Genomic DNA, 14,055 nt, shown 5'->3' on the forward strand with positions numbered 1-14,055 from the left:
GAAAGCTAACAATATGATTGTATCTATAAGCCTTCTTATACATAACAAACATGCCTGTGTTTGGGGTAATTTATAAATACCATAGTATGGCTGTCAATATTCATATATTGAACCTGGACATTGTATTATTACAACTTTAAATGTCAGGGATTTGACAATACATGACAAGATGTGTACAATCCAAAGCTAGACCCAAGAATAATTTTTTACACAATAGGTTGCATATGATTCAAAGACATCACAGGATTTATTATTAGATTTAGACTAGCCAAATCTATTTGTTGGACGACCCAGCACAAATCAGAGGGGCTATTGGCTTGTGGACTTGCTCATTTCCAACCTTGATTTTAGCAGTCTTAAACATTTAAATGTAACTGATAAACAAATCAATGAAAAAATACGGACAAACAAAATATAATAACAAGAGATCAGTTACTACAAAACAGAAACAATATATTTCAAAATCGTCATAAAATTAAGTTGAAACCATATTTTCGCTTCAATTACAAAAACACACAATCAAATTCATTGAATTGATCCCCGCCAAGTTCAAATTGTGTGACAGACAGACGGACAGAATGACAGATGGATGGACAACGCTAATTCAATATCCCTCCACCTTTGGCAGGGGATAACAAATGACTTGAATAAAACAAGACTATTGCCAAGCAATATAAGTCCCCTACCGACTCCACCATTGTCAGAAATTCCAGATTTAAAAAAAATATTTGTTGCCATAGCAACAAGAATTTTTGATGTAGGAACAAAATGAAATGCCCTGCATAATGTCCATATTGCCATCTATCCATGTTTCAAGTTTCATGAAAAAATATTAAAAACTTTTAAAGTTATCGCAGGATCCAGAAAACCAACATTTTCAGCAGTATTTCTAGTCTATTTGTTGCCATAGCAACCAGAATTTTTGACGTAGGAACGAAATGAAATGACGTGCATAATTTCCATATTGCCATCTATCCATGTTTCAAGTTTCATGAAAAAATATTACGAACTTTAAAAGTTATCGCAGGATCCAGAAATGTGTGACGGACAGACTGACAGACAGACAGAGCACAAACCATAAGTCCCCTCCGGTGAAACCGGTAGGGGACTAAAAAGACATTATTTTATGTTATTTTTTGACATGTAAAGATTGACTAATTTTCGAGTAAATATGTAAACATATCTGACTGTCTTGTAATTTCAAACTAAGTCGGGTTCTGGAACTGGGCTTATTGCTCATGAGTGAAGTGTCATCCCAGATTAGAGCAGTATGCACAGGCTTATCAGGGACAACACTTTCAGTTTAAATACAAGATGTGTTTGTGAAACACAATGTCCCCCTATATGACGTTTGACCTTGAAGGATGACCTTGACCTTGACCCTTCACCACTCAAAATGTGCAGCTCCTTGAGATACACACGCATTTCAAATATAAAATTGCTAGCTTTAATATTGCAGAAGTGACATTACATGAGCAATTTAACCCATATATTTGACCTTGAAGGATGACCTTGACCTTGACCTTTCACCACTCAAATGTGCAGCTCCATGAGATACACATGCATGCCAAATATGAGATACACATGCATGCCAAATATCAAATTGCTATCTTCAATATTGCAAAAGTATTCATAAAATAAGCGATTTGGGCCACATATATTTGACCTCTGACCTTGAAGGATGACCTTGACCTTGACCTTTCACCACTCAAAATGTGCAGCTCCATGAGATACACATGCATGCCAAATATCAAGTTGCTATCTTCAATATTGCAAAAGTATTTATAAAATAAGCGATTTGGGCAACATATATTTGACCTCTGACCTTGAAGGATGACCTTGACCTTGACCTTTCACCACTCAAAATGTGCAGCTCCATGAGATACACATGCATGACAAATATCAAGTTGCTATCTTCAATATTGCAAAAGTATTCATAAAATGAGCGATTTTGGCCACATATATTTGACCTCTGACCTTGAAGGATAACCTTGACCTTTCACCACTCAAAATGTGCAGCTTCATGAGATACACATGCATGCCAAATATGAAGTTGCTATCTTCAATATAGCAACAGTTATTGCAAAATGTTAAAGTTGGCGCAAACCAACCAACAGACCATCAGACCAACCAACCAACAGACAGGGCAAAAACAATATGTCCCCCACTACTATAGTGGGGGACATAATAATTTTTAGTTTAGCCCTTTCCTACTCAGAAGCTAAGTGAAAATTGCTATGTGCAAACAGCATAAAACCAGAACAGCCTGCAAATAACTCACAGTCTGTTGAGGTTTCATGCTGTTTGCTGCTCATCAGTATCTTAGGGTTGGAAATGAAACCTTTAAAACTTGAATCTAGTAAAAAAAACGATCTTTTATTAAATGTAACTTTCTAAGGGACTACAAATGCCTCAAAATACGTATCTAAGTGGGAAAGGGTTAAAAGAATATCTCTATGTAACAAATATGCAGTACAGGCTGAAAAAACAGTCCCAGATGCGCAGATCGGATCAATGATAACACTTTTGTCGCCTGCTTACATGTGGATCCTCCAGCTCATCCAGTGTGTAGTCTTTGGGGTCGATGATGGCGTTTGGGTTGGACATGATGCTCGCAATTCGCGTCTGCACCGTCTCAATAAATGAGACTGAAGACAAATTCAATACACAGGTTGAAAATATCAGTTGAGCTCTGGGAAAACAGGACTTAATGCATAGACGTAAGTGTCATCCCAGATTAGCTTGTGCAGTCTGCACAGGCTAATCAGGGGCGAAACATTATGCCAAATCAGGATATTTGCTAATAAACAACTTCCTTTAAACACAAAATACCATTACACTACAGTGGAAACTGTTGTCTGCACAGACTAATCTGAGATTTTTTTTTTCACACATGCCTTAAGAACATTTTTCCCATAAAGGGACTCATATAATTATAATTTTTTTAAACATGTTTCTTTTTTTTTTTACTGGGAAGCATATTTCAGCAATATCTACTATATCACAGTAAAATGTTTAACAAGGGACAAAATTGTCACAAAACCAGGTTTTCAATTGGAAAAAAAGTCTGATAAAGGGAGACAACTCAAACTGAACTGAATTGTTTAAAATTAACCCCTTTGTTTCAAAATAAATCTATTTATAGTTGTGGCAACCTTGAACTTGGAGATATTGACGTAATTTTTTCATGTGACACACCTTCCAATGATGGTGAACAAATGTGCCAAATTATTTTAAAATTTCACAATGAATGACATAGTTATGGCCCGGACAAGCTCATTTATGGCCATTTTTGACCTTTGAACTCAAAGTGTGACCATGACCTTGGAGATATCGACGTAATTCTTTCGCGCAACACACCGTCTAATGATGGTGAACTAATGTGCCAAATAATAAAAAAATCTCACAATGGATGACATAGTTATGGCCTGGACAAGCTCATTTATGGCCATTTTGGACCTTTGAACTCAAAGTGTGACCTTGACCTTGGAGATATCGACGTAATTCTTTTGCGTGACACACCATCTAATGATTGTGAACAAATGTGCCAAATGATTTTAAGCCAATCTAATAACCAGTTTTTTCCTTCGGAAAACCTGGTTAAAAATCTGAAGTGAAGTGGGGACTTGGAAAAAGTGTTAAAACAAAAGTATTTCTGATATGATTCAGTCCCTTTCTGCACATATTCACCATTATTAAAATGTTTTACCATTTGTATAAAAACAAAAGATTATAGCATTATATTGATTTTTCAACAAGTCAAACATTTTGTGACAGAAAAATGATTGTCAGATTAAACTTTACAGGACACATGGCTTACATAGTAAATGACTATAAACAAGACCACTCACTTCCCCCAGATAGTTCTCTAGTCAGTAATGACCATGCCATACAAAATCACATTCAATGAAATATTGCATTGAATTTTTTTTTGGACACCTGTCGTGGGCCAAACTAAATGCATACAAAACGTGAATAAACTGATCCAAGGTACAACTTTCACAGCTACATAATAAGGTAAAGAAAATATTGTTTGGCTATAACTTTTCTACATAACAAATCATAAATCAAATGAGAATAAATTTTGCATAGAAAGAACATTTTGTAAAAAAAAGAATTCAATCAAGGGGAAGCCCTAATCTGTACTAAGATTCATTAGACCCAGTATTCCCAGTCCTATTCACAGACGACCTACTTTCCTCAGGTGGTTCGCTGGTGAGTGCAGACCAAGTCAGGTACATCACGTAAAGGGAGATCACAGAGGACTGCAACAGGCCTGCATTCTCATTACCTGGAGTGTAAAATACAGCCCCAATGTGAGAAAAAGACTTTAATGCATTTGCGTAAAGTTTTGTACCAAATTAGCCAGTACAGTCCACACCAGGCAAAACTTTAACCTATTTATGCCTAGTGGACTTTCCCATCCTTCTAAATTGGATCAATTTATTTTCAAAATAAGGGATGTCTAGTATATTTATTTCTATATTTAGAATAATTCTTACAGAAATTCCTTTAAGCAAACAGCGTAGACACTGATGATACGCCGCATCATGCAGCGTCTCATCTGGTCTATGCTGTTTGCCAATGCCTTTTTTCTAGACGCTAGGCATAAATTGGTAAAGCTTCTATCTCATTTTCGGCTTCAATGAAGTCTCTTCTAAACCAGAATTCAGTCTAGGCAGAAAGTCTTGGCTCTGACTAGCCTGCGCAGACTGAGACGACACTTTACGCGACGCATTAAGACTCCCCTCCTGTTCAAGAGCAAGGCTCATGTACAGTCACGTTCTGAGAAAACTGGGCATAATGCATGTGCGTATAGTGTTGTCCCAGATTAGCCTGTGCAGTCCGCATAGGCTTATCAGAGACAACACTTTCCGCATAAATTGGATTTTGGCCAAGAAAAGACTTCCTTTATATGAAAAATGTCATTAAAGCGGAAAGTGTCGTCCCTGATCTGGGACTGTCTTAACGCACATGCATTATGCCCAGTTTTCTCAGATCGTGACTAACAATAGTAACATGGACCATGTCATAGCATGTTACATGCAATATGGGACTGTTCAAGACCAGCCATCCTTTTTAAAATGTAATCAATCTTTAATGAGTTAATTGGTTTATATATTTATACAGATTTTTAGCAATGATACATTTTGCATGAAAGCAACATTAACAAAATAAAATAAAAGCATGAAAATGTAAAATAACCCCAATCTTAATTAAATTTTTGAATCTCGATGAGATTGTAACCCTTTCCTGATCAGAGGCAAATAGAAAATGGCCATATGCAAAACCATAAAACCAGAACAGCTTAGTTATGCAAGTTATTTACATTGTGTTTATGCTGCTCATCGGTGCCTTAGGGCTGAAAATGGAGCCTTTAAAACTTGAATTTACTTACAAATGTTTTTAATTTCAATCTGATTTTTTAAGGGACTACAGATGCATCTGAGTGTTAATGGGTCAACAGAAAACAGTGTTGGTTTTTATGCCCAACTCACATTTCTGGGTGATTGGCAGCAGAGTAAGGAAGGAGAGTAAAGCACAGAGGCCCGCATTGACAAGTATGAAGATCTTGTTGGTGTCGCAGCCTGTCAGCGACGTGTAGCTGAAGTACAGCAGCACTGCACCGCCGATGGTGATCGTGTAGAACAATGTGGCACAGGCTAGTGTCCCTGGCAACAAAAAAGTACCGGTGATGCAGGTTCATATCAGCATCATTCTGGAAAAAGTGGCCTTAGTTCATATGCGTAAAATGTCGTCCAAGATTAGCCTGTGCAGTCGACACTTATCATGCTAATCTGGGACAGCACTTTCAACTTTAACAAGAGGGCCAAGATGGCCCTAGTTCGCTCACCTGAGAAGAGTCGGTTCATTTAATCTTTACCAAATGTCAAACTTGACCTAGATATTGTCCAGACAAACATCCTGGTCAAGTTTCATCATTATTGAACCAAAACTCTGGCGTATGGAGTGTTTTCGTAAGATTTTACCTGGTGACCTATATTTTGAGTTGACCCCCCTTACCAAACATCAAACTTTGCTTACAAAAATAAATATTTTGACCAAGATTCATAGAATCTGAAACAAAATTGTGACCTCTAGAGTGTTTACAAGGATTTTATATAATATAATGAAAATTTTGACAATCTAAGGGCAATAATTATGGCATTAATTATGTGATTTTGCTCATTATCAAACTTGACTGGGATCTTTCAGCAACTTTCATAAAAAATGCTTGAGAAGTGTGAATGCTAGAGTGTTTACAAACCAAATGTGGACGAACGGACGGCGGACAAAGACCAATTCTAAAACCTCACCTGGGCAATCAGGTGAGCTAAAAAGTGTGTTCCACCGATTTGAGCCATTTTCCAACTTGTCCGAGAAATCAATAAAACCAATGTATTAACTAAGTTTCACCATGATTAGGCAAAAAATGAGACTTCTATAGTGTTCGATCACAAGGTTTCTCTCTAGTCACATAAGGAAAACACCCCCCCTGGCAGCCATGTTTTTTGACCAATAGGGACCATTTGCGAACTCATCTGAGATATATATAAAACCAATAATTTCACCAAGTTTCATGATGATTGGGCAAAAAATGTGACTTCTAGAGTGTTCACAAGCTTTTTTTTACTATATAAATATAAGAAAACTGCCCCCCACCCGCCATGTTATTCAACTGACTGGAACCATTTTTTAACTCAACTCTCGTATCAAGGAAACAAATGTTCTGACCAAATTTCATGAAAATTGGGCCAAAAATGTGACTTCTAGAGTGTTCACATGTTTTCACTATATACATATAGAGAAAAATGCCCCGCCCACTGGCGGCCATGTTTTTCACCGATCTGGACCATTTTCGAACTCATCCGAGATATCAATAAAACCAATGTTTTGTCCAACTTTCATGATGATTGGGCAAAAATTATGACTTCTAGTGTTTTAACAATGTTTCTTTATACAGTGTTTTTTATGGCAATTGCGGGGCCAATATTCGGCCCCATTTCTCTCAAAAAGAGTATATATTTTTCCCCAATTTTGTAGAAAAAAACCCCTCCAGAAGTTAAAAAAAAATAATATTTTTTATTTTTTTTTTAGAAAGAACTCTAATGATAAATTTATCTCAAATTATTTCATAAACAACTAACAAAGTATATAACAAATTAATATGATTTTGAATTATTATAAAGAGTTATATTAAATTAGTTTTTCCCACCTCATGCAGTGGACTTTTCATATGAATTGCACTTTTCCCAAAATGGCCAGGAAAAGACCTGATGTATCTATATTGTGTCAATATTTGTTGATAAAAACATTCCAATTTGGTCCATGTTATTGATAAAAAATGCTCAAATTTGCTAATTTTATCGATTAAAAAATCCCAATTAGACTCAAAATGGCTAGGAAAACGGAGACTGTGCATGAAGGCGGAACTGTCTGAAACTAAAGTTGAAAAAATCATTGATATATATTTAAGAAAAAGGACAGAAAAATTCAGCTGTGAATATTATATTCATACATACATGTTTATTCATATAGCAAATATCATAACATATAAAAGAGTGAGTTTTTAATGTTCCCCTTTTCCTAAAAAACGACGCGTTTTTCCCCTTTGGACCGGCCCCGCCACCATTCCCCTGTGTGAAAAAAAACACTGTTATAGCCAAATAAGGAAAACTGCCCCGCACACTGGCGGCCATGTTTTTCAATGGACCAGAACCACTTTTAAACTCAACCAACATATCATTAAGACAAACATTTTGCCAAAGTTACATGAAGATTGGGCATGAAGTGTTACTTCTAAAGCGTTTACAAGATTTTTATTTTTTGTTGAGCTAGTGACCTAGTTTTTGACCCAGCATGACCCAGTTTCCAACTCCATCGAGATATCATTGGGACAAATCTTCTGACCAAGTTTCATGAAGATCGGACAAAAAAATGTGGTCTCTAGAGTGTTTACAAGGTATCTCTATAGCCAAATAAGGACAAGAAACCGTCGGAGACGGGTGATTCTCCCCAAATGTTTTTTGGTCACAATATTGCACTATATATTCAGATGAAAGGAAACGTCTTGAGGGCACAGTAGTTGGGGGGACAAGATTCTTTTTATAGAAAATTTCAAAGGGCCATAACTTTGTGAAAAATCATTCGACCAGAACCCGCTGATAATTTGCACATCTCCTCATGGTAGTGAAGCTTCCCATAAAGTTTCATTGAATTTCGGTCATTAGTTGCTGAGAAATAGCCTGAACAAGAATTGCACTATATGTACAGTTAATGGAAAATTTCAAAGGGCCATAACTCTGTGAAAAGTCATCCGACCAGAACCCGCTGAAAATATGCACATCTCCTCTTGGTATTAAAGCTTCCCATAAAGTTTCATTGAATTCCGGTCATAAGTTGCTGAGAAAAAGCCTGAACAAGAATTGCACTATATGTACAGTTAATGGAAAATTTCAAAGGGCCATAACTCTGTGAAAAGTCATCCGACCAGAACCCGCTGATAATATGCACATCTCCTCTTGGTATTAAAGCTTCCCATCAAGTTTCATTGAATTCTGGGCATTAGTTGCTGAGAAATAGCCCGGACAAGAATTGCACTATATGTACAGTTAATGGAAAATTTCAAAGGGCCATAACTCTGTGAAAAATCATCCGACCAGAACCCGCTGATAATATGCACATCTCCTCTTGGTAGTGAAGCTTCCTATAAAGTTTCATTGAATTCCGGTCATAAGTTGCTGAGAAATAGCCAGGACAAAAATTTTGCACGGACGAACACACAGACGGACAGACAAAGCGGCGACTTTATGCTCCCCCCAAAATTCTTTTGGGGGAGCATAAAAACTGCCCCGCCCACTGGCCACCATGTTTTTAACAGACCAGAAGCACTTTTGAACTCAACCAACATATCATTAAGACAAACATTTTGACAAAGTTTCGTGAAGATTGGGCATGAAATGTGACTTCTACAGTGTTTACAAGGTTTTTCATTTTTTTGACCTAGTGACCTAGTTTTTGACCCGGCATGACCCAGTTTCGAATTCGACCGAGATATCATTGGGACAAAGCTTCTGACCAAGTTTCATGAAGATCGGAAAAGAAATGTGCCCACTAGAAAATACACTGTATTATTATGAAAACATTAATAGTCAAAGGGGAGTAACTACTGTAAACTTAAATGCAATATTTAGAAGAGTTGTCTCGCATGTTACATGACCTTAATTCATGATTGCTTACACGCCTTTTTACTATATAAATATAAGGAAATCATCCCGTCCCCCTGGCAACCATGTTTTTCAACGGACCGGAACCATTTTCGAACTCAACTCTCATATCAAGGAAACAAATGTTCTGACCAAATTTCATGAAAATTGGGCCAAAAATGTGACTTCTAGAGTGTTCATATGTTTTCACTATATACATATTGAGAAAAATGCCCCGCCCACTGGCGGCCATATTTTTTCACCGATCTGGACCATTTTCGAACTTGTCTGAGAAATCAATAAAACCAATGTTTTGACCAACTTTCATGATGATTGGGCAAAAACTGTGACTTCTAGAGTGTTTACAAGGTTTCTCTATAGCCAAATAAGGAAAACTGCCCCGTCAACTGGCGGCCATGTTTTTCAACAGACCGGAACCACTTTTGAACTCAACCAACATATCATTAAGACAAACATTTTGACAAAGTTACATGAAGATTGGGCATGAAATGTGACTTCTACAGTGTTTACAATTTTTTTCCTTTTTTTGACCTAATGACCTAGTTTTTGACCCGGCACGACCCAGTTTCGAACTCGACCGAGATTTCATTGGGACGAAGCTTCTGACCAAGTTTCATTAAGATCGGACAATAAATGTGGCTTCTAGAGTGTTAACGAACAAATGTGGACGGACGGACGGACAAAGACTGGTCACAAAAGCTCACCTGAGCAATCAGGTGATCTAAAAAACCAATATCTAGGACAAACCTTTCGGTACATGCATAAAGCCAAGTTTTTCCAGACTAAGCTCATTTTGAACATATATTGTAAAGGAAGGTACAGCTTTGTGGGTCAAATAGCTCACTACTTTTGGGCTGTGTCCTGTGATAATGGGTCTTATGCCTTTCACACAGCCTGGTCCTCAGCTACCCTGTCTGCTTATGAGACCATGAAACTTGCCATGACCTTAAAGCTGAGAGAGTAGCTTCAGAGCAGACTCTGTGAGGACTGGGTAAGAGCTCTGTGAGGACTGGGTAAGAGCTCTGTGAGGACTGGGTAAGAGCTCTGTGAGGACTGGGGAAGAGCTCTGTGAGGACTGGGTAAGAGCTCTGTGAGGACTGGGTAAGAGCTCTGTGAGGACTGGGTAAGAGCTCTGTGAGGACTGGGTAAGAGCTCTGTGAGGACTGGGTAAGAGCTCTGTGAGGACTGGGTAAGAGCTCTGTGAGGACTGGGTAAGAGCTCTGTGAGGACTGGGTAAGAGCTCTCTGAGGACTGGGTAAGAGCTCTGTGAGGACTGGGTAAGAGCTCTCTGAGGACTGGGTAAGAGCTCTGTGAGGACTGGGTAAGAGCTCTGTGAGGACTGGGTAAGAGCTCTGTGAGGACTGGGTAAGAGCTCTGTGAGGACTGGGTAAGAGCTCTGTGAGGACTGGGTAAGAGCTCTGTGAGGACTGAGTAAGAGCTCTGTGAGGACTGGGTAAGAGCTCTGTGAGGACTGGGTAAGAGCTCTGTGAGGACTGGGTAAGAGCTCTGTGAGGACTGGGTAAGAGCTCTGTGAGGACTGGGTAAGAGCTCTGTGAGGACTGGGTAAGAGCTCTGTGAGGACTGGGTAAGAGCTCTGTGAGGACTGGGTAAGAGCTCTGTGAGGACTGGGTAAGAGCTCTGTGAGGACTGGGTAAGAGCTCTGTGAGGACTGGGTAAGAGCTCTGTGAGGACTGGGTAAGAGCTCTGTGAGGACTGGGTAAGAGCTCTGTGAGGACTGGGTAAGAGCTCTGTGAGGACTGGGTAAGAGCTCTGTGAGGACTGGGTAAGAGCTCTGTGAGGACTGGGTAAGAGCTCTGTGAGGACTGGGTAAGAGCTCTGTGAGGACTGGGTAAGAGCTCTGTGAGGACTGGGTAAGAGCTCTGTGAGGACTGGGTAAGAGCTCTGCTCACCACACATGACATCATTAATGATTTTATCCTAAGGTGGTTGAAAACCAACGCAAGAATTTGGAAAACCAACGCAAGAGATAACCTCATTCTACAAATGAAAGACCACCTTGGTATGAGTTATCAGGCAAAAAAAATTTGTTCAAGGCTTGATATTGGTCAAAAAACACTTAGATTGTTTACTTTTTACCAACTTGTCCAAGCTATGCTTTTTAAACAGTTCATTAATATTTTTTACAAATAGACACACTTTTAAAATATAACCCAAAATGCAAATGCTAAAAGTAACTACAAGCCATGAACTGGAATACCATAAGTACAAAAACAATAAATAGTGTACTTTTTATTGAGACAGTTGTACTAAAAACTATACGTCTATTCATCTATAAACCAGAACTTCCGAAAAATTGCCAAATGCATCATTCTTCTGTTTACATTGTAACAATTCGTGACATAGTCAGAAAACACTTACCTACATATCCACAGGTGCTCTTTTTTCCATCCTCGTCTAAATTTACCCTACAAACAAAGAAAAAAATAACAACCAACTAATCACTGTGACATGCCATACAATCATTTTGTCAGACGCATTACTGGTAGATATACGAATCAAAGGTTTGCTAAAACAAGCATCTATAGTCCTCTTAGCACACTCATGCACTGACCCATCACATATAACTTTTCAGTCTCAAAGGCTTTTGAGTACATCAATTAATAGGCTATGTTTACACAATACAAAGGGCATAAACTTTCATGTGGACCAGAAAAAACAAGATGTATATAAAATATCTACCAAATGCTGTTATTATATGAGCCCCGCTTTGGGATAACAGGGCTTAACCATTTACCCCTTTTAAACGCACTTTGATGCGAGTGTAGTCCCTTAGAAAATCTAATTAAATTTAAAATCTCCTTTACTGGAGTCAAGTTTTAAAGTTACTCCCAGGCTGTTATGGTTTTATGCTGTTTGCAAAAAATATTTTCACTTAGCTTCTGAGTGGGAAAGCGTCAATGCATGTGCTTAAGTATTTTAAGTATTCTCCCAGATTAGCTTTTTTAGTCTGGAATAATTAATTTAAAGGAAGTCTTTTCCAAACAAAAATCCAGTCCAGCACTAACGTGTTGCCATGATACGCCAGTGCAGACTGCAGTCTCATCTGGGATGACACTTGATTCACATGCATTAAGCCCTATTTTCCCAGAGTAGGCTCATATACCGCTGCAGGGGTAAAGAAGCAGAGTTTCAAGAGTTCCTTATTGTTGGCATTGACACACTTGATACAGATCACTTGTAAAATCTTAACATCTTTAATCTGCATGTTACTTTGAGACACAATGTACTTGACAAAGCAATTCAAACAAACTTGAGTGACTTGACATCTACTGTATTATTGCTCATAAGGAAATCATTAAAAAATGTAAAAACAATAAATGAATGCATCAAGGAAGTGTTTAGAAAGAGAGCTGTAATTTAAAGTGAGTGATTATCATGTCACTTTTTTAAACAAATAAAACGTTGGTTAATAAGAAATAAAAAAAAAAAGATAAGAGTTCATAAAATTGCAAATGCTTGATGGAAAGAACCATTAAGATAGTTAATATATATATTTTAAATTTAATTAAATATTTCTTGCTGATATTCATGTTGGGTCAATAAAGAGATAATAACATGCTAACATGATAATCAAGAGTGTTATTCTGGGAAAACTGGGCTTAATGCATGTGCATAAGCCTATCAGGGACAACACTTTCCACCCAAAATGGATTTTCATTTAGAAGAGACTTTCTTTTAATTCAGAATTCCTTTTAAGTGGAAAGTGTCGTCCCTGATAAACCTCTGTGGACTGTACAGGCTAATTTGGTATGACACTTTATGCACATGCATTTAGCCACATTTTCCCAGAATGCAGCTCATATGTAGTATAAGGACAGATATGTGAACACTTACCAGTTTGCATTCCAGGCATGGGTAAAGTCAACAAGGAGGAGAAGTTGAAAGAGGATGAATATAAACCCTCCTACCATACCCACATACATCCAGTCTGAAAAAAAAGTATTCCAATTAGACTTTGAAGAAATAACTGTGCCATAAATTATTACGATAAAAAAACGTTCACAAACAGGTAAACAAGACAGGTCTTCCGCTGTCGCATGCCAAATTCGCCAATGGCTAAAATTTAGCAATTTCGGCGAATAAAAAAATTGTTTGGCGACAATGTTCGGCGAACGGTTTTTTTCCTGTCAAGTGCCGTCCTAGATTTTTAAATCTTTAGACTGTAGACTGTAATACAATACATCACAGTGTTATTGACTGGAAAATTGGAAACGCAGTCTGCATCAACACCGGCATCGAGACAAAGGAAAGTGTCTGGTGTGAAAACATATCAACGGTGTAACTGTACACCTTATCAGCTTAAATAAACAATTAAATCTGTTTAAAGACTGCTGCCGATTTAAAACAATTTGAGTAAAAGCAGTTAGCGAATTATAAACCCATTTAAGTATTCATGAAAACATTTACATTTTACTTGTTTGTAATTAATTCCATCATAATTTATTAAAATGCTTTACGTAAAACTGCATCTAATTACAAAATTTCCACGTATATTACATCCGGTATCTGGCCACGATTTTATCGTGGAGTATTGCATCCCAGGAACAAGTTAGTGTGTTAGCTATAACAAAGCCAATCAACCCCAGAATTTGCTGACGCACCGATAAATAACCTGGTGTTTATCACACCATTCGCATCTTAAGTGCCGCGGGGCTATATTTCGCGAGAATTGTAGAGTAAAATCGCATAGTAAATTAATGAAAATACTAATATTGTCTTGAGTTGTTTGCAATAGTATTGATTTTAAATTAAATTTACCAATGACATAAGTTGCGCTACATTGTACGTATACCAAGCAAGTGCTCTA

The 14,055-nt window shown here is 37.7% G+C and overlaps 1 protein-coding gene across 1 annotated transcript in view; it reads right to left on the minus strand.

Moving 5' to 3' along the window:
• The window catches only part of LOC127877544 (serine incorporator 5-like), a 33,911-nt gene that overhangs the window by 16,234 nt on the left and 3,622 nt on the right, over positions 1–14,055 (minus strand). Inside the window, exons 5-9 of the mRNA XM_052423501.1 lie at positions 13,083–13,176; positions 11,607–11,653; positions 5,499–5,672; positions 4,196–4,291; positions 2,542–2,648 (exon numbers count right to left, since the gene is read on the minus strand). Coding sequence (XP_052279461.1) covers positions 2,542–2,648; positions 4,196–4,291; positions 5,499–5,672; positions 11,607–11,653; positions 13,083–13,176 — 518 coding nt within the window. The remainder of the gene's footprint in view (positions 1–2,541; positions 2,649–4,195; positions 4,292–5,498; positions 5,673–11,606; positions 11,654–13,082; positions 13,177–14,055) is intronic.

The sequence above is a fragment of the Dreissena polymorpha genome, chromosome 4 (genome assembly GCF_020536995.1).
Source record: "Dreissena polymorpha isolate Duluth1 chromosome 4, UMN_Dpol_1.0, whole genome shotgun sequence".
NCBI classification, from domain to species: Eukaryota; Metazoa; Mollusca; class Bivalvia; order Myida; family Dreissenidae; genus Dreissena; species Dreissena polymorpha.